The sequence below is a fragment of the Gallinula chloropus genome (genome assembly GCF_964237585.1).
Source record: "Gallinula chloropus genome assembly, chromosome: 9".
Classification (NCBI taxonomy): Eukaryota; Metazoa; Chordata; class Aves; order Gruiformes; family Rallidae; genus Gallinula; species Gallinula chloropus.
Genome location: NC_140094.1, coordinates 20,823,864 through 20,843,839, shown reverse-complemented (window position 1 = coordinate 20,843,839; position 19,976 = coordinate 20,823,864). Strand labels below are relative to the sequence as shown.

The 19,976-nt window shown below is 38.7% G+C and overlaps 1 protein-coding gene across 1 annotated transcript in view; it reads left to right on the top strand.

Moving 5' to 3' along the window:
- Positions 1–6,754: 6,754 nt before the first annotated feature.
- NEDD4 (NEDD4 E3 ubiquitin protein ligase) overlaps positions 6,755–19,976 on the top strand; it is a gene marked incomplete at its 5' end in the record, with an annotated part of 33,572 nt that continues 20,350 nt past the window's right edge. The window contains one exon of the mRNA XM_084267854.1: positions 6,755–8,263. Within this exon, the coding sequence (XP_084123980.1) occupies positions 6,755–8,263 (1,509 nt within the window). The remainder of the gene's footprint in view (positions 8,264–19,976) is intronic.

Genomic DNA, 19,976 nt, shown 5'->3' with positions numbered 1-19,976 from the left:
TATGTCACTGGAGTGAACAGACACAGGGGAAGGAATGTTCCATGACCTATTCTGTTTCTCTATTCATGGCATTATTTTGGTGTTTTCCCTTTAATTTTGGTGAAAGGTGGAGAAACATAAGCAATACAAAGTGAGTACTGATTCAAAACTACATCATTCATGGAAATACTGGATCGTTCTGATGTTCTGAGTTTTTTAATGATATTAGAATTCCTTGCTGTACAACTTTAATCTTTTTATGTTTGAAACACAGACACAACTTGCTGTGTTTGAGCATCACACGATACTACCCATTTCTCTAGAATTTTTCTAGAAGATCATGAAGGGCCTGGAGCATCTCCCCTATGAGGAAAGGCTGAGTGAGCTGGGACTGTTCAGCCTAGAGAAAAGAAGACTAAGGGGGGACCTTATTAATGTTTATAAATATCTTAAGTATGGGATGCAGGGGGGGAATGGGCAGCCCCTTTTCAGTGGTCTGTGGAGACAGGACAAGGGGCAATGGCTGCAAGTTGGAGCACAGGAAGTTCTGTACTGACATGTGGAAGAACTTCTTCCCAGTGAGGGTGAGGGAGCCCTGGGACAGGCTGCCCAGGGGGTGTGGAGTCTCCTTCTCTGGAGATATTCCAGCCCCATCTGGACACCGACCTGTGCAGTATGAGCTGGGGAGCTGCTTTGGCAGGGGGTTGGACCTGATGAGCTCTGGAGGTCCCTTCCAACCCCTGTGATTTTATGATATCTGCAGGAAAAGTCAGTACTGGTCACTTAAGTGAACTCATGTTAAAATGGAAAATTGTGTATGTGAGAAGTACTCTTCCAAATCTTTGTTCTTAGATAGTGGCTGTGATTTGTGTTACGGGATCAGTCATGCATTTTCCCTTTACATTGATACTCACTAGTTTAGCTGAGAGTTCAAAATATTTCTGGTATTTATAAAACCAGCCAGGATTGTAAGATGTGTTTAGTTGAGCGGGTTATATTGTGTTTGGTCTGTCTGTGCCTGGTCTGAGAGATGGTCATTTGCCAAGAGCTGATAATTTCAGGATTAACACACTTTTGCACATGATGTGGGTAGTGGACTGAGGGTAAGGCAGTGATTATTGCTGAATATTGACCATAAATTAACCAGTGCAGACTGTTTAAGGGGCCCTTTTCTTCTACCTGCAATAGCAAGGTTAAAGCTTTCACACTCTCGTGAGCATATTGTTACGTGGGATAAAACAATGGAAAACATCCAAAAGGCACCAATACAGAGTTGTCACTATAACCAATGCTGTCTTTTTTTTCTTTTTTTCCTCCTTCCCTTCTCTCCACCCATTCCCCTGTAGTCCTTAAACCCAAAGTGGAATGAAGAACTCTTGTTTAGAGTAAGTGTTTTTTACAGTTTTATTACCATGTTGGATACTATAGTAGCACCTTAGGAGAAATGTTTTCTCACTATTTCAGCTTAAAATCAGAAATGTGTCTATAATTAATGTTCAAAAGCTCACAAACTGTTTTTCTTAGAAATATATTTGTTAGTGTTTTTATTTTGTGTCAGAGACAAATTTTCAGTCTCGATGTTAATCTTCTTTACTCCATGAATGTTTAAAATCACTGACATGGAATTAAAACCAGTTTGGCATAGCACCAGTCTTGGCTTACTGCTTGTGGTAGAAATGTGTTGCATAGGGAAATGGCAGCAAGGTGTAGATTTTGCCATTTAATTTAGGTTTATGTATTTCTTTACTCCTGCATAAAGATTTTGCTGAAGACAAACTCTGGAATTGAGCTTGTGTTTTAACTACTAACGTATTTCTTTTTCCTAGGTTAATCCTCAGAAACACAGACTCCTTTTTGAAGTATTTGATGAAAACCGTTTGGTAGGTCCTCTTGTGTTAATGTTGCAGTGTATTAATGACTTAAATGAAAGTTAGTTCATCTGGGTGCAACGTGGATTAAAAAAATCACACCGAACATCCTTAACTTGTATAATGAAACCTAAAGCTACAGGCAGACCTGATTCATTTACTTACCTGATGTTGCCACGCTTTGTTATGCTCTGAGGCAGTGGTACTTTTATTCTTAACTTCTAATGTGTCATTCTTTTATGGTACTCTTCAAATGATAAGGCCAAAGTCTCTGCATCAAATGTTTATTTTTCCCATGAACAAAGCAGTATTGACCATGTTAGGTATCTCTGCACTGTGTGAGAAGCTGCTTCAGTGTGTGAGGAGTAGCATGGAAGAAAGTGTGTGTGCATTTTCTTTGGAAGTCTGCAATTTATAATCCTGTAGATAGGTGTCTCTGAATGTCAGGTTGTTAAGAAAGATAGGGATAGCTTGTGCATTTGTTTCCTCGGTGAAATCAGAACTAGTCTTTGATAGTGTTCTTATTTTGTGTGTGGAGATGTTTACTTTCCTTGCTTCATGTATGTGCAATTTATTATAAATTAATAAAGCCAGTAGCAGTACAGTCATGACACTTGAACCCTGGGACCACATCATTGACTTTTCTTATCACTGGAAATAGCTTTTCCTTCTTCAGTAGTATGAAACTAGGAGGAGGAGTTGGGTTGTACTTTGAACAATTCAATTCTGATAATCATTACAGAGGATCTCTTTGTGCTTGAATAGTGTTGGCCATCAACACATACTATTTTTCCCTAATGCCTTCTGCATATATTCAGAAATCTATTGTATCTTTTATGGTATTGCTGCTCTGCTAAAGTTGGGAAGGCTGAAAATGTGTGTAAATATAAGTGCAAACTGCCTAGAATAATTAGATTTAAGGAAGGGGAAGCTTGTTTCTTGGTTATATGCATCCTGGACTCCCCAAACCATTTACTTTTTGACAGTTGGTATTACCTGTCCTAAGCATTTAAAATCTTTAAAAAAAAAACCCCAAAAAACCCCACCAAAAACCACAGACAAAACCCCACCAAAAACCCCAAACCTGGAAACAACTGAAGGGAATTACCAGCATTTGTGACCTCCTAGGCTGGTTAAATGTTATTTTTCCAGGATGTTAGATGTTTATCTAAACATGGTGTTATGGGCTACAGTGTATTCTCCATGAAATAGTTAGTCCAGTAGTCATTGGACCATTACTGCCACCCTCTGGAAGCAGGGAGGCATGATTAGAAAGCCAAATTTCAGATTTTTTGGGGAGATGGCCAATGTTTCCCTTGTGGTTTCTTTCAAGAGAATTCCTTAGCATTCTGTCTCTAATCTGGAGTAGATAATTTGTTTGGCCTGTTTGTTTATGAGAGGCGAACCAATAAAAAATTGTCTTGGCATCAACTTGGAAATGGTGCTTTGTTTCCTAAGTATGCCTATATTTAGAGATGAAAGGATCATGACCTCATCAGTCACTGTATAGTTCTGCAGTAACCCCACTACTTTTGGTCTTTTCCATCTCCTCATTCAGGGAACAGGAAAGCCAATCTCCTGATCCTGTTTAGCTTGCTCTCAGAAACACTTCAGTTTCTCTCCCAGATGTCTAGAGCTGTTTTAAACAAGTGATATCATTGCCGTAGCTGTGATAGTTGTTTAGTATTGACAATTTCCCCCACTTCTATTAATTCATCTTCATGTGTCAGAAATCACAGGTGCCTTGCACTCTTGTAGCTGTGATCAAAAGCTGTTTCATCTGGTGTTACTTTAGTGGGCTTCAATGTCAGTCAGTGTTTCTTGTACCTATTGGAGGACTGTTTAAACTTCAGGTGTGAGCAAGCTGATAAAATTGAAATTCTCTTACACTTGTGAGACCATCTTCACAATGGATAACTTCTTATTTATAAAAGTTTGTTCCATGTGCTTTTGTTGGCTACTTTATTGCAGACAGTGGCAGTGGATGGTTCAGAAGTGATGGCAGTGACTTTGGATCCTTGTAACTTTTGGGGATAAATTGAAGCCTAAGCATTTTCTCTTTTAAGAAATTTTGCTTTCTTGAAAACCAGTGTAAAAACTTACCTTCCTCAGTGTCAGGCTTAAGTTCAAAGTCCTGTTGCATTGGTTGTATCACCGATGATTTGAGTTGTAAAAGCTTCCTGTAACAGCTTGTCAGAGATTGCCTGCCTTTGATTTGGTAAGGGAATGCTAAGTTTGGTTCATTTTGCTGACTTGTTTTAAACTACTATTAAAGGGTTTGAGCAGTTTTTGAGTCCTCAGTTATAGCTGTCTTGAAAAACACATTAGAAAAATCCTTCAGGAAGGACAGTGAGATTGCTCGTGAGATGGAGCAGTGAAGGGACTACATGACTACTTGCTGTCTCTTCCTGTCTTACAATAACTTGTAGCAATTATATATATTTCCCAGTGCCAAGACCTGTTACTGATACTGAACAAGTCAGTGATGGTAAGATTTGAATGGAGCTATTGGTACTTAACCCCCTCCAATAATCTTTATTTACTTTTATGTCAATAATTCAGCAAGTCATATTTCTGCATTTTACAGTTGTGTTGCCTAAGGAAGTTGGCTATGCAGTTACTTGGCTATATGGTAAAGCAAAGGAAGGGAAACATGTTGAGAATGGTTACTTTAGCTCAAAATGTGTCAGTTCATCATTTTCTTAGTGGCTTCGTTAGTAAGATTGAAAAAACATTTCAGATCATCCACTGGGGGAGAAATGTGGCTTTCTTTTACTAAAAGCAGTTGCAGTTTGTTCTGTATGATACTAAGGTGTTACAAACTGTGCTACTAATGAGTTTGTTGTTGAGGCATAAAAGGAGCTTTAAGAAGTGCATTATTTACTTTTTTCACTGGTGTGTGGGTGTTTTTGGGGTTTTGTTTTGTATTATTGTCCTTTAAATAGATGCTGCTTGAAGTTCAAAGTAAATTTTTGAAATAGTGACCAAAAAGGTCTTATGTTAATTTCCTTTCCTCTTGCCAACCCCTATCCCTGTCCCTCTCCAGCATATAACATTAGAAGTTGTCCAGTTGGTAAAGCATAATGAAATAAAAGAGCTATTGTATTTGTTGGCTTTTTATGAATAAACTAGTATTCATTTATTGCTGCATTCTAATAGTGGAATTCAGGTAACAGAGGTTAAGTAAGCCCTGGAGTATAATTAGAAAACAAATTTGTTGCTTGCAAACAGAGCACTGTGGATTTGATTCTTGGCTCTTTTTTGGAAAGGAGGTATAAATGTTAATTTTACTGCCTTCTAGCTTGAAATACAGTAAAGGTTAAGTAAATATGGAGCAGAAAAAAATCTAGTAGTGTGACCTATAAAAGTATAAATGGCCTAGTGTTCCCTTTCTGTTTGCAGTTTTTCAGCAGCACTAAGTATTTTCATGTTGGTGTGGTAGTGTTTAGTATTACATCATGTATGGCTTCTGTATTCAAAAGTACATTCATAGGCAAATGTTAGCGGTTTATTTTGTTGGTGGTTTTTTTTTTTAAAACACCCACAACAACAACAACAACAAAAAAAACCCATTTAGCAGCAAGATTTAAGATGATCTTTTTTCAAAAGCCCCACTAGGTGCCAGCAAAGGACCTTTTTTTAGTCGATCTGAGCCAGTGAAACATTTAGTAGGAATTCTCGATGCCATTACTCTTGGAGTTGACAGTGTGTTAACTACTTCACATGCTGATCACTTTATTAAAAAATATAAAGTAGTAATTAGCTCTGAGTGTATGAGTCTGTCTGTATGTAACTATACAGATTAGTGTTCTTCTGTGGCTGTGCTTGGTATCCGCCTCCCTGTGTTCTTAGCTCAGCGTTTCGAAGCTTGCATAGCTGGTCGTGTATTTGCCTGCCGTACTGAACTCTAATGAATGTCTGCTTATTGTGGGTTTCCAGCAGACAAGATGAGGTAGGTCAGTTTGTAAGAATGGTTTGGGTTTGATTTTTCTTTTTTTTGCCTTTAACAGCTGTAATTTGGAAAGGTTAAAATAGAAAATAAAAGCTTAACGTGGTAGCCTGAAAATAAACACCAAATCATTAATCAGAACAATTTGTTGTGGTTCTAATTTAGCTGCACCTTACTGAAAATTATAAATTATTTGGCAGGAGAGGTTGCTACTCTGTGCAGATTTTGAGAAAGTGTGGTTGCTCAACAGCATGTAGAATGTGAGATAATGCCAGGTTTCTTTCAAGTTTTATTTAAATAGTGCAGAAACAGTTTTGTTTTGGTTTGGGTTTTTTTGGGGGGAGGAGGTTTATTTCACTGGTTTATGCATAATTCAGACCTCAGCAGTTTGCTAGCATGGTTACTATTTGGAAATTCAATCCTAGACTTGATACTCAATTATATGGGACTTCATTCCTACCAACTTCCTGTAATTCTAAACCTATGGGTAAAAATATTAGTAGTCATACGCTGCTGAGGAAAGTACGGGCACATTGACTCAGCTAGTGCAGCTGCAGCAGGAGTTGCTGTTTGAAACTTGGAAGTACTGGAAGCTTATTATGGAATTATTTTATGCAAATTACGGAAGGTACAATTGAAACGAGGTCAGTAGTGTTTGTCAGTGTGTTGCAACTGAGGTGGTTGGAATTTAAGTGCTTTGTAAACGGATGCTTTTTGACTGCAAGCAATCCAAGACAGTCCAGAAACTGCAGTTCAACGAATGGCTGACGTATTTCAAGAGGTACAGTTGGGTTTTTTTTAACACTACTATCTTGTAGAAATTAGGACAAAGACTGCCACTTCTGTGGGCTTTTACTGTTGTGATGTACTAGCTCTAGGTTCTGTGCTGCTGCCTGTAGCCTTTCTGCTGAAGGATCTTTTGGTTTCCATTTGCTAACATGCACGGAAATGAGAACAAATGGCACGACGGTTGAGATTGCATTTTGCTACCCAAAGAAGCAACACAGACCCGTTGTCAGAAACCTCTGAAGATGTTTTGGATAACAACAACTGTATATACTTTAGGAAACTCCAGAATTCAGCACCTAATATTATGCAAATGAAACTGACTCCTAGACAAGTTGCTTATGCACCTGTAATGCAACCAGTAATTAATCAAGAGAAAAATGCAACTATTTCTTCATCGCAAATAAAGAAGAGCACCTCGCTACACATCTCTCTGCAGTCCAGGAAGCACAGTGGATGTTTGCGGTCCGGTGATGCTGTAGCTACTGGAGAAGACAATTCGTTCGTTGGTAATGAAGGGAACTGTGGCACTAGAATTGTGGCTGATCATCGATCTAATGATAGCCTTCTGAGCAGCACAGCTCTGTGCAATGGCAGCCTTAGCAGTATCGCAGCCAGCGACAGCGGATCGTTCAGCAGTGCTGGCAGTGACTACGGATCATGTGCAAGTACCACAAGTGATGGAGGTTCATATAGTAACAGTGTCATCAGTGACAGTGGCAGTGGCACTCTTTCTACAGGTGATGGTACTTTCTGTAGTAGTGTTGTACATGGTGATTGTTCATATAGAAGCACTGCAAACAAATATAATCCCTACAGGAACGACTCACCTCAGGAAGCTCTCTGTAGAAGTCATACTACTTTTGACCAAGATGCTTTGTCAGTAGGGAAGAAAACTAAAATTCCACTGCGACGTTGTTCATCGCTGGTTATTTTCCCTAGGAGTCCATCCAGTACTCCTCCAGCTTCTCCAGTAAGCTCAGGTCAACTACCACATAGAGGTGCCTATCAGACATCCCATAAACTCATAATTTCTCCTAGCGAGCTGGCGCAAAAAGAAGATCAGATCGTTTCCAAGGGGTTCCTTTCAACAGCAGTCAATGGACTTAGACTGTCTAAAGCAGTCTGTTCTTCTGGTGAAGTCAGAGACATTCGACCACTTTACTTGAATACATCATTACAGGACAAAAGTCAAGTTTTGAATAGTTCTGAGCAAGCAAGATGTGAAGAAGTATCCGATGGCTTCTCCTGTATTTCAGTGCAACTCACTCGAAGAGCATTCACATCAAGCAGTGAAATGGTTAATGGTTGTTGCAGTCCAGAGTTAAATCTGAACTCCAGTGCAAAATGCCCTCACTTAAAACTGACACGTAGCACATCTGCCTGTTTACCCTCAAAAGTAGATTCAGAATATCAGATTAATATAAACGAGCTAGAAAGACCGAGTGCACAGCTGGGCAAACCTCACCATGTTTTGCAGAGAAGCCTTTCGTTGGAAGGATCACATCAAAAAGTTTCTTGCTGTTTATCCAGCCTTAAATACAAGTGTCATAGTGCAAGGACGTCTCAGTTGCACATTCAGTTCAAACCTGGGAATGAAGGAAAAACAACTGGTGTTAAGAAAAGATATGGAACCTCTAAAAGGGAAATGTCTGGCACTTCTTTGTGGAGGCCCCATAAGGTGAGTGTTCTGGTTTATAGGAAAGTTTGTCGGTATTTTCCAGTTGAAATGTAACTGGAAAGTAATAACACTTACAATCAAGCCTTAAACACAACAATTTCAGAATTTTGTAATGGTCAAACTGTGACCATTAAGAAGTTATTTTTTGTATAACCTGTAACTCTTTGGGGTTTAGATTTGTTTCTTTAGAATATTGTCCATAGAGCAGCATAAGTTAATAGGTCTTATGGTGAAGTACCTGTATTTAATATATTCTAAACAATAATTTCCTGATGGCATGAACCTGTTTTTTCTTGTCTGGGTATGGGAATTACTTAAACTTCATTTCAAGTTTTGTAGTTTTAAATACGTAACCTCTCAATAAATAGTAATTACTAAGGTTGCATATAAAATGTCCAAAAACTAGTGGATTACTGAGTCTTTCTGGTTTATTTCACATAGGCTTTGTTTTACAGAACAGTTTGCTGTATATGAAGATAAGTTATATTTGAGCAGAGAAACTGTAAATGCCATTTGTTTCTGTATACACCCTGAACCACAGGAATTTTCAGAGTTTCCTCTCCTCTGCTTCTTTTTTTTTCTTTCCTTCTAACCACTGCTTCAGCCTGAGCAGTGCACTGTAACTTAATACCTCTCCCAACAACATTGCTGTTCAAATTATAGTACTTGGGGCTAGAAGACTTACATTAAATATTATTTTTTTTGGTAATGAAACACACATCCAACTGAAGTGCAGCAGTATGTTTGCTCTTATTAACTCTTAAGGCAGTATATGTTGTTAGTAAGACATGAGGCAAGTGAAATGTGGATTTTTAAGACTTGTTTAAACAAGATTGTGAAGACTTTGAATCATCTGAAAATTGTATATTAATTTAAATTGTGAATGCTGGTAAAAGTGCAGCAATTAATTCTACCAAAATTGTTTTCAGATCACATTCCCTACTGCCATTTAACTTGTTAAAGCAAAAGGCTTTATGCCAAACACCTATAGTTCTGACAGGCCCCTTCTAAACTAGTGATATAACTACCTTGGAGGTATTAACCTGTAATTTCCAGTCTGTTGTTGCCCTTAAGAGTAGTGCCTGATGGTTCTACACTTTTTGACCACTTTGGAGTTTTGTATCACTTTTTTGGTTAAAAAGGTTTTGAAGAAAAAAGTGCTTTCCTCCTTGTAAAACTGGGATCTATGTTTAAGCTTCATTATAACACTCACAGTGGATCACAGGTTTGGTGATCCTGATCCCAAAATCAAACCATAAAGCTTGATGGTACGTTCCACAGTAAGCACAAACAGATATGACATGGTTTAAGTAGTCTGGATCTTATTATTTTTAAAAAGGAGAACGTGTTGAGTCATGCACTTCAAGGACATTTCTCCTCAACTTGCACTGCTAGCCTCAGTGTTCAATAGCAGTTGATAGGTAAGATACTCTATACTTTAAATCTGAGTAAATGTTAATAAACTCAGTTTAGATGAAATCCAAATTGAGGATTAGAGAGCTAGCAAACACTTCCAGGAAATCTCGTAGGACACCGCACTGACAACAGTTTCAGCTCCTGGGAGCAGTGTTTCAAGTGAATTGACATAAAACCTCAGGAGATTTAACTTTTCTAAGCACTTGATAGCATGCTTCTGTGGTCGTTGAGCATTTTTGCTGTCAATGTGACAGTATATTTGAAGCTTCCTGAATGCCTAGAATTTTGTTTCCTCATAAGATGGAGAGACAAATTTGAAAATGAAAAATAATAGGAAAAAAGAGTCCAAATCCCAACTATTGTAGTTATCTTGTACTTTTAATGTATTTGAAAATACTGAGATTTGTGCCATACAAATTAGAAAGCTCTCTGATATCAGAAAACTGGGCACTAAAGGTTTTATAGCAGTATACTTGTTTCAGGTTCCTTTATGCAACAACAGGCACAGGAGCCTTTCAGTCCTGAAATGGCACTTTCAGTCTTTATGTCTAACCAGTTTTTACAGAAGATTCTATATGTAATCAAATAATTTTAAAGCTTTCCCCCACCAAACCAACCAAAAAACATAGTTGACTTTGTAGCAGTTCACAGGAATAAAGTAGAAAAATACTTTTGTAATTGCTATTCCGGTCTTTGTGACAAATATAATAGATTCTATGGCAATCATTTAATTATATAGTCCAGTTAATTATCGTGGTGTATTGTGACTCATTTAAAAATAAACAACTCCCAAAATATTTCTCTTGACTCCAGTTAGTCTGGCCTAGTATATTGATATGCTGAGTCTGGGTTCAAATTTAACAAGTTGATACTGGAGTAGCATTTAGTAATGTCAGCTATCTGTACAGAGCAGTCATGAAATCAAATCAGTGCTTTGGTCAGAGACTCCAGAGTCTGAAGCAGCAAAAGGTCTATGCATTCTTCTCTTACGTGCCGAGCTACTAGCTCTTCGCCACCTCCTATCAGGTTTCCTGCTTTCTATAATCAACAGCTTGTTAAAGGCTGACTTAAAAAAAAAATCACAACACAAAACCCAACAACCAAAAAAAAAACCCCATAAAAAAACCCCAACAAAACAGTGAAAAACACCATTTCTGTGTCAACTGGCTTTGGATTATTTTTAATTCAGTTGGAAAACGCAGCCCACATGCCACTGCTGGTCTGTGCTGGAAACATTGAATAGGTTCTGCAGTCGATAGTGGAATTCCATGTATGTGAAGCAGGAGGAAGAGGTAGCCCATGGTTGCAGCACTGAAGGTTGTCCTTGACTTTGTATTTCTGGTTTTAATGGTGGGTTTTTTTCAAGGTATATCCCTTGCTTAGGGTAGAAATAAATCAGCAATTAAAGCACTTCAACATCACAGGTCTTGAAAGGGTAGGAGTGAGTAAGGGAACAGTTTACGTGCCATCTTATTTGTGTAAACTTGAAGAGGTACAGAGGAAGGCAGAAGCAGATACACTTGTAGACTGTAAACTTAAAAAAACCACCCCAAAACCCAACCGGTGTTAATCTCTTCTATGAGTATATTATGCTAACATCCCTGCTGACATAAGCCATTCCTTCCCATCAGTATCATTCCTGATTAGATAACGTGAATATCATAAATATACCTGCAAATGTGTTTCAGCAACTGTATACCTTGAAAAGAATTTCTTATGCAATTAAGGGAATCATTATGTTACTGCCCTTTCATTTATAAGTAATTTTACTGGTCTCTAGTGAATGAAACATGTCTTTTGAAGGAAAAAAAAATTAGAGGTGGCATAAAAGAACCAAAACTACTGTCATGTTTGTGCCAAGAAGGCCTTCAATTTGGAATGCTTGAGGATTTTTCACCAGGTTCTGAAGTCTTCCCTTTGTATTTGTAAAAGGAGATGCTATGTGAATTTTTAAGTACTAAATTTAGGTTTTAGATGAACAATAATATGAGGGGGCTTGGGTCTTAGCAAAACTTCACAGAAGACCATGGTCCAACCAGGTAGAAGTGCCAGGAGAGGGCGAAGACAAATGACTTGCCTCCAGACATCTTCATCTTTACACATTGAGTAAAGAGGCTGCACAGCCACCAAGTGTCCCAAAGCTGTGCAAGAAGTGGAGTGGAAAAGGGTCAGGTGGAGCAAAAGACTATAGAGGTAAAGCAGAAACGGACACCTCTCTACAGTCGGTTGTGTGCTACAGTAACCTCATCACCTAATAATGTTGGTGTTGTTCAGTATTGCTTATCTTGAAGGATTGTGTCACGGTGTCATGTTCAAAGAGAATTGTGGGTGAAAGGGAAGTGGTGTGTTTTTAGGGGATCAGGGTGACAGCTAAGTTGGTCTTAACTCACATAATAGTTTTGTGTGGTCTCTTGGATGAATTTTGCAAATTGAAGTATGCATCAAAGCATTAAAGAGAAGACAGTGCAAACTGTTAATCATGATAATTAACAGTTTATAATTAGGTATAGATGATCTCTTCATTTTTTATGTAACAACGACCTTTGCTAATTTATACCAATGTCTTCTATTTTTCACCTTGCTTAAATGTTGAGTTTTGTTACAGCTTCTTCACCACCTTTCTTCATGCCTTTAGCTTTTAATTAGCGATCTTCCTTCTTCGGGGGAAAAAACAAAGATGATGCTCAAAGGATTTGATAAAACCTTACAGCTGAAGCATCATCAGAGGAAGCAATCACTATTATTTGGTGTCAGCTCCATCCCAAAGTTTTTTCTTTGTTGATTTTAGTCAGTTGCACTTGGCAGCAGTGAACTGCATGTAACTTTCAGAATATGACAATTCCCTAAGGAAGGTGTCCAGGCTGTAGCAGAACACTGGAATACTTTGTATCAAAGCTCTAGCACTTTGTAGTCACCAGCAAACATAAAAAGTAGAGTTTTATTTGATTGTGCTCTGCACAAATTTGGATTAACCTGGTTCTGTTGATAGTCTGCAACTGAACTGAGTTTGGGTAGGTTTCTCACACCAACAAAAGGGAAAACAAAAGCTGTGAAACTGTGCAGAGCAGCGCTCCTGAAACAGCTTGTATAAACACTTAGTTACCCAGCCTTCAGGTTGATTCATGTTCTTTTAATGAGAGAATGGGCACTGATGGTGTGTCTTCCTTTAATATAGCCACAAGTTACAGTTATTTTGTCTTTAAGGCTTAGTATATGTTGAAGAATGCATTGAAGTAAAACTAGTTCCTAAGGCAAGGTAGAGAGATTTTTCCTCTTATTCCTGGCTAGCCAAATAACTTGCAGGCTTTCAGATATGAGACAGTGATCACTGCTAAACTATGTCTTGAGTGGTGCATCCTTTTTGCTTCCTGTGAGAAATCAGATCAACACTTCAGGTTAAACAAAAATATTTCTTGGAAAATGTTATAGTGATGTAGAAATCCTGGTCTTTGTAAGCATTATAGCATAAGGCAGAAACCCTTACCATAACTAGTAGCACATGTTATTCAAAGAATTGTCAGCAGCTCAGCTATAAAATACTAACTATAAGGAGGAATGTCTGTTAGATTCTCTTACTGAAGGAAGATGGTAAGTAGTATGCTGGGATTTTAAGTGACCAAAAAGGGAACTATAGGCTACTGTCACAGGCTGCTCTTGAAGAAAGAGTACCTGGAACAGAATTAATAGGTATATGACACATTTCCTGTTTACACAGAGGGAGACTGAGCACTGCTTTCAGAAAAGGAAGTTTTGTCTTACAAATCAGACTAAGGACTGGCATACAAAAATGAGTGAGTCGGTTAATGCAGGACACTGGGCTTGTCAAGATATTTGACAAGCACCCTAAGAAGCTCTGAAAAATACTCTAGAGACCTGAGTGCAGAAAAGAGCTTCCTCGTTGATGGCAATTGATTAAAAAATAAGCAGCAAATGTGAGGATTATATTGTCACCCCTGTTGTGGCAGAAAATCTTGTGGTAGTGAGGGACTGGACTGTAGAATGGACAACTTGAAAATCAGTGTTGATAAATGCCAAGTACTGTGCACAGAGGAAAAACAGCTAATGGTGCATGTGGGGTTATGTTCTCCCATACTGATCAGGAAATAGTTTATGTCATGGTGAGTGACTCTGTGAAAATGTCAGCTCAAATCTTGTTGACAGTTGAAAGGCAAATAGAAGGTTAGGATTTATTAGGAAAGGAATAAACTTAACAAAATTCAAACAGCCATTATGGAGTTGTACAAATCCACATATGTGCTTGGCATGCTTATTTCTGGTCATGCTTTTCCAGAAAGCCTGTGTAAAAACTAGAGAAATCCCAGGAAGGGTCACGAGATGTGGGTAAGTTTTATGTGAGGAGACACTAAGTAGACCAAGAGCTTTTCAGCTCGGCGGGGGGAGGAAGGTGGGTGAAACTACGGTTCAGGGGAGGTGACTTTAAACAGAGAATCCACTCTTATACACAAATACATTCTCTTGTCTTGCTGAGCTCATGACTGCAAGATGCTGTGCATACCAAAACTAGAAATGGATTTCAGGAAGAGGTTAGGCAAGTTTGAAGAAAGGCCTGTCAAAGGGTATTACGTTCTCAATATATATTTTAACATCAGGATCAAAAAGTCCATGACCGCTTATTCTTTAGAAACTGGGAGATATATCAGAGGAAATACTACTCTTAACTGTTGCTTTTATTATTTCCTTAAGCATTTGCTCTTGGCCATTGCTAGGGAAAGGATACAATGCTATGCAGAGCATTAATCTGACTACTATGCTCTTTGGTGCCTGCTCAGCCTTTGCAGGCACCTAGGATCAAATGGTAGAAATGCTCTTTCCAGTTCTCCCCTCAGCCTGGGCTGACTGTTCTTTCTGCGTTCCCAACACGTGCTTTCTCATCTTCCACAAGTGGATGAATTTCACAGATTGAGCAAGCAAGCAAAACTGACTGGCCTTTTCCAGAGAGTCATTTGCTTACGACTGACTTTTACCCTTGTCTGAAGGGGACTGCCCTGCATTTCTGTTAAGTGTCTCTGTTTCAAGTGAACTTTCTCACTCCCTGTGACGAACAGAACATGCTGATTTGGGAATGCAGCCAACAAAGTGTTTGTAGCTCATTTCAGTGTTAGTTTATGGATCTATAATCATCTCTGTTTCCAGAGAGGACCTCATCCTTCCCATCATGGCAGTTTATGGTAAACTGGAAAGATGCAGTTATTGAGACCTTGGGCTCCTTTCAGCTCTATCAAGTGGAGCACAAACAAACAGAATTTAAGGACATCAGCAAGTTCCTGGTTGAAATTACATACACACTTGAATTGGAACCATTGAAGTTAGGTCATGCTAAAATGGAAATGGACCACTCTGGCTAGTCAGTAAGAGGGATGTGGAATGAAGCATAGAACTGGATTCTTTTACACATAGATGATTTCTCTGGCAATCTGTGATTTTTCCTAGGCCTTGAATAGTAATGTGAAAGCACAAGGACTTTTCAAAGGAAAAGCTTTATGAATGTTACTTATTTTCTAATAGTTTGTACTGTAGCCAATTCTCGTAGTAAACATTAGTTCTAGTAAGTTTGATTTGGGACAAATATTTAACTTATAAAGAATATATCCAAAGAGGTTAACATCTGGCAAATTATAGGCAAACAAAACCCATGTCTAATGTGGGGAGTGTGATGTGACTTTAGTAAGAAATGTTGTTGAGCTTATTTGAAATAACTGGTAAGACAGCTTTTGTTGTAAAAGTCATTGTAGGTGGATTATTTGTGGTCTAGTTGCCCCGGGTCATAGAGGCTGAGGAGGCATCCAAAGTCAGTTCAAGCAGACAGGTTTTGGACAGGTAGGATTTATAACTTGAGCATAGCCTGTTTTAAGACAAAGCAGTTAAGTTCTAAGTGTGGCCAGGTTAATCTGTGCCTATATTTAGGACTGGCAGCAGTAGGTTTAGACTCGGGGCTGGGAGAGGTCAATGGGTAGGGCTGGGGCTGCCGTTGGGATGAGCGGCAGCTGAAGCCTAAGGCGGGGTGCAGGCGAGCCTGGCGAGCTGTGGTGTGGCTGGCAGCGGCCGCTAGCTGTGCGCCGGGGCACAGGCACGGGGAAGTGCTGGGAGAGTGTTCATGTTCAATTTGGATCAACAGTAGCTGAGAACAGTAGAAGTAAGAATGCTTTTGAAAACTGCTGGGCTGGCTTTGGAGTAGGCAGAGGCCAGTCAGCCTGTATCCAGCCCTGCTGTAGGTCTGTGTTCACGGAAATTTCTGAAAAGGGGGTCAGTTACTTGGGCTGACTGTTCCAGGTTGTGTTTAGGGCTGGAAAAAGCAGCCTCCAGGCTCAACCGGACTTTGTGCATCTGTGTGGCACTGCAGTGCACCTAATGAACTTCCTGGGAATGATATCATGATGTAGAGATGTCCCCATTGCCTATCTGCCTTTTGGAGGCAAATCCTGTCTTTTTTGAAGTTCTGTTTATTCTCTCTTGCACTGAGTAATGAAGTTGGCAGTGTATCGAGTCCTTCAGCTCAGTGTATTAGCCAGTGTGGTTAACATCTGTTATACCTGGTTTGTCTGTTGCTCATTGCAGGGAGCAAATTACATGTGCAGTTAAATGTTTGATATTTTTAATGTTTTTTTCAATGTTTTAATCTTTATAGAGTTAATTGGAGAAAGTAAAAGTGTACCTGAAACTAATACAACAAGAGTTTGTTTTTTGAACTTTATTTGTAGTCTTTAGATTCAGCACAAATCTTCCACAGAAAGATGGAAAGTTCTGTGGTTTTTATACTACTGTGAACTTAATTGACTTGATATCAGGATTGGCTTTCCAAAATGGTACCTAATTAAATATTTGGTACTGTTTTCTGAATTATTTTGTGTGTGTGTGCTGGCTGGTTTAACACAGGAGGCCAAATCTGGACTGGCTCTTTTCATAAAATGTAATATTCCTGCATTTTATGTGGTAGCTTATTTGGCACATATGTCTATAAAACCAAAGGAACTCAAATACATGATGAATAAAACATACATACTACTAACTTTTGACTTGTCCTCTGTTGATGTTGTGCTTAAGTATGCTTTAGTTATATTAGATGGCTTGTCTTCCTGTGACCTATGTGAAAATGCATTCTCATTTGCCAAAGGAGAAAAGCTATCTTAAATTGCTTTGTTCATGAGACTTAAGCACAAAGTAGCAATCATTGAGTGGAGTAATATGTGAATGTTGTTACAAAATTACTGAAGACTGAATATGAACTCTTCAGGAAGCTATCTATAAGATACTGGTTCTGTGAGAGAAGTGTAAGTTATAAACGGAGACTCAGATGACCCTTTTGCTCTGGTCTTTTTAGAGAAGCGGTTCTCTGAACATATCTTTGGAAGCAAGGGAGAATTAGTGAAAATAACTTCAGTGTCATTTCTAAATGCTGTCTGTTAAACAGATGGTAAAACTGCTGAGGCATGTTATGCTGACACCTTGCCGTTGAAGCAGCCAGCGGGGCTGAAGGTCCTGCAGAGGCATATGTTGCATAATAACCATTGATCTAACAGTATGTATTTTCTTTATTTTGAAAAGCCCATAGGGTCTCATATCTCAGTATTACAGATGCCAGCTAAAAAGAAATGTCTATGTGTCCATTTAAAGAAAAATAATCTTTGCACTGTCTGCCTCTCCCCCTTAAAAATACAGAATACTGGGACTTGATGAATTATATGCAACAAAGTATTTATTGCTTTGTGAGATAGAGAAAACATTACTTTTAGAATCCCTGACATTAAGATCCTAACATGATAATTGAATTTTGCTTTTTTGAAGCTGTTCTTTTCCCATGATGAATAGCATATGCTGGCAGTATTTTATGGAAGAAAAAGGCACTCACTTTTCTTGGTTTAGAGTTTAAGAGAACCAAATAATTTACTTGTTGCAGCATGAAAAGAAAAATAGTTGAAGTTTCTAGTGTAGCTCAGGAAAGGCTTGTTTTTTCATTCTCATCAAGCTTGTAACTAATGTTGATGTTTGGGTGTTTAAGCAAGAAGAATGTTGGTTTTATAAGGGTTCTATTGAGCTCTTGTTTTCTTTAGCAGTGATAGTCCAGATCGCTGTTTGTTTTTTCAATTTGAACTGATACTTTATATTCCCTCCAATAAAAGCTGTATGCTTTCTCATTCTGCCATACAGCTGTAGATTTCTGTGCTAAGACCAACTCCTGCACAACTACCCGTCTGTTCAGCCAGAAGGAGACTGGGAATATACTTAGGTTCTAATTCATGCACCAACACCGACAAAAATTACTCACAGAAGTTGGTAGAGAAAATGCCTGTAACTTTAACACCCTGGCCTCATACAAGAGCTGTTTCAAAAGGCACTCTGGTGAATCTAGCAATTAAGAAACACATAAAATGCAGTTAACTGTCTTCAAACCTGAGAAATTGTGGGTTATGTTCTCAGTACTGCTCTTAAGTGCGTGACTCAGAGAAGTGTGTCTGCTCATAATCCACTTGTATCCAGTTTTTGATGGGGATTGCAGAAAAAAAAATCCAAAGTCTTAACTGTTAGGGCTTATTAAGTATATATTCGCAGAATAGATGAAAATGAGTTTTGGACTGCTTTTCTTTCAGTGCTCTTCCTCTTTGAGCACTTGCTTTGGCATTGCACCAGAGTTCTTTAAATGTATTGTATACAGCAGCTGTCTGTCCTCACATGTTTTTAATAACTTTCTATAGACTAAACCAATGAATCAGTAAAATAAAAGGCCTCTTTGTTAGTGTACTGTATCATTAATTGAGGTTTATGCACTTATGGTTTGGCAAGCAGAAAGTTTGAGTTCTCTGGCTGTTAAGAAATTAGAAGTTGAGGAGAACAACTGACCCACTTGTCTGTCTTGAAAAAACTGGGATGCCTGCTCTCATGAAACAGAGATCCAAACAGTTTCAGCTCCAATGGCATTTAATTGTTAATGTGTGCGATGTCTGTTTCAAAGCTTCTTTGGCACTTCTTTGAAGGCAGTTTGTCAGCTTGTCATAGTGAGGCACATTGCTAAAGAGCATTCCTGCTATCTGATCTGTGTATTAGTTGTTTGGAGGTCAACAAAAATCTCCACTGGAGGATTTAACTCTCTGGCTGGAGGAGAAAGTACTGTTAAAGGTTGGTTATCAAGGGTAGCTCTGCTAAAAATAGCAGGAGAGACAGCAGAATAATAAAGTGAATAACAGGAGCCTGTACTAAAATAATGCTGGTAACAAACACAATGTTCTGAGGTTTTCTAAAATACAGCAGACTCTTGTCCCACATTCCAGTAATTTATTTGAAAGGCATGTTCCACTTGAAGATTGCCAAGAACTTTACAAATACTAACCCTTTTAACGTGTCTAAGGTATGTGCTGTGCCATTTTAAAAAGAACCTCGTTGGCAAAAATGATAGCTATATTTTTCCAGAAGCTTGTGGCGTATAATAATACAGAAAATTTTCCTTCAGTAGATCAGGGAAGCTTCACACACTTCAGGTATGAAAACCTGTTGTAGCTTTTTATCTCAAACAAGTTTGTCAACTTAAATGGGAGGCGTTTTATTTCTACTCCTTACTCCCCCCCTCCCCCCCAAATGGAAGACTTACACACTAGTACTTCAACTGAAAGTCATGTATCTCTAGATTTCTAGCACGTTATCATCCATGATGAGCTCTACAGTCTAGTTCTGCTTTTTGGATGTGTAGAAATAATATCTTATACAGACGTCAGGCACTGGTTCTCCATATTATTTGAAGAGGAAATGGACAAACTTATGGTGACAGAGGTAAAGAAAAAAGGTACGAGAATTAGGGAAGAATTCCTTCAAGAAATACTTACAGCCTTTAACATGAGAAGTGTTTGAATGGAGAATGCTGTCAATGGGACCAAAAAATGAGTAAAATTGGACTGTTTTAATACTGGAAAACACTGACACTGAAAATAAAAAATATAGCTGTGCTAGAAGAGAGATGGGACATGCTGCTATTTCATGAGGTAAGGGGAGTGGAAGTCAGCAAGATGCAGCACTTCAGAGTGCAATGTTTTACGGAAGAAGGCCATCAAAATCCCTGAGTAGTGAGTTTGGATAAAAGCTTGTGGTATGCAGACAGATGTAGGAAAGAGTAGGCACCGACCTTTTGTTACCTGGAAAAATCAGGAAGACAAATTTGGAGGCTACACTGTTGAAACTTTTTCCCAGTTCCTTTCTGGGTCTGCACAAAGAAGCACAGCCTTGTCACAGCACAGACTTCTGGAAAATGCCATAGCTTTATACATACCTCTTAATAATTTCATGCCCACTT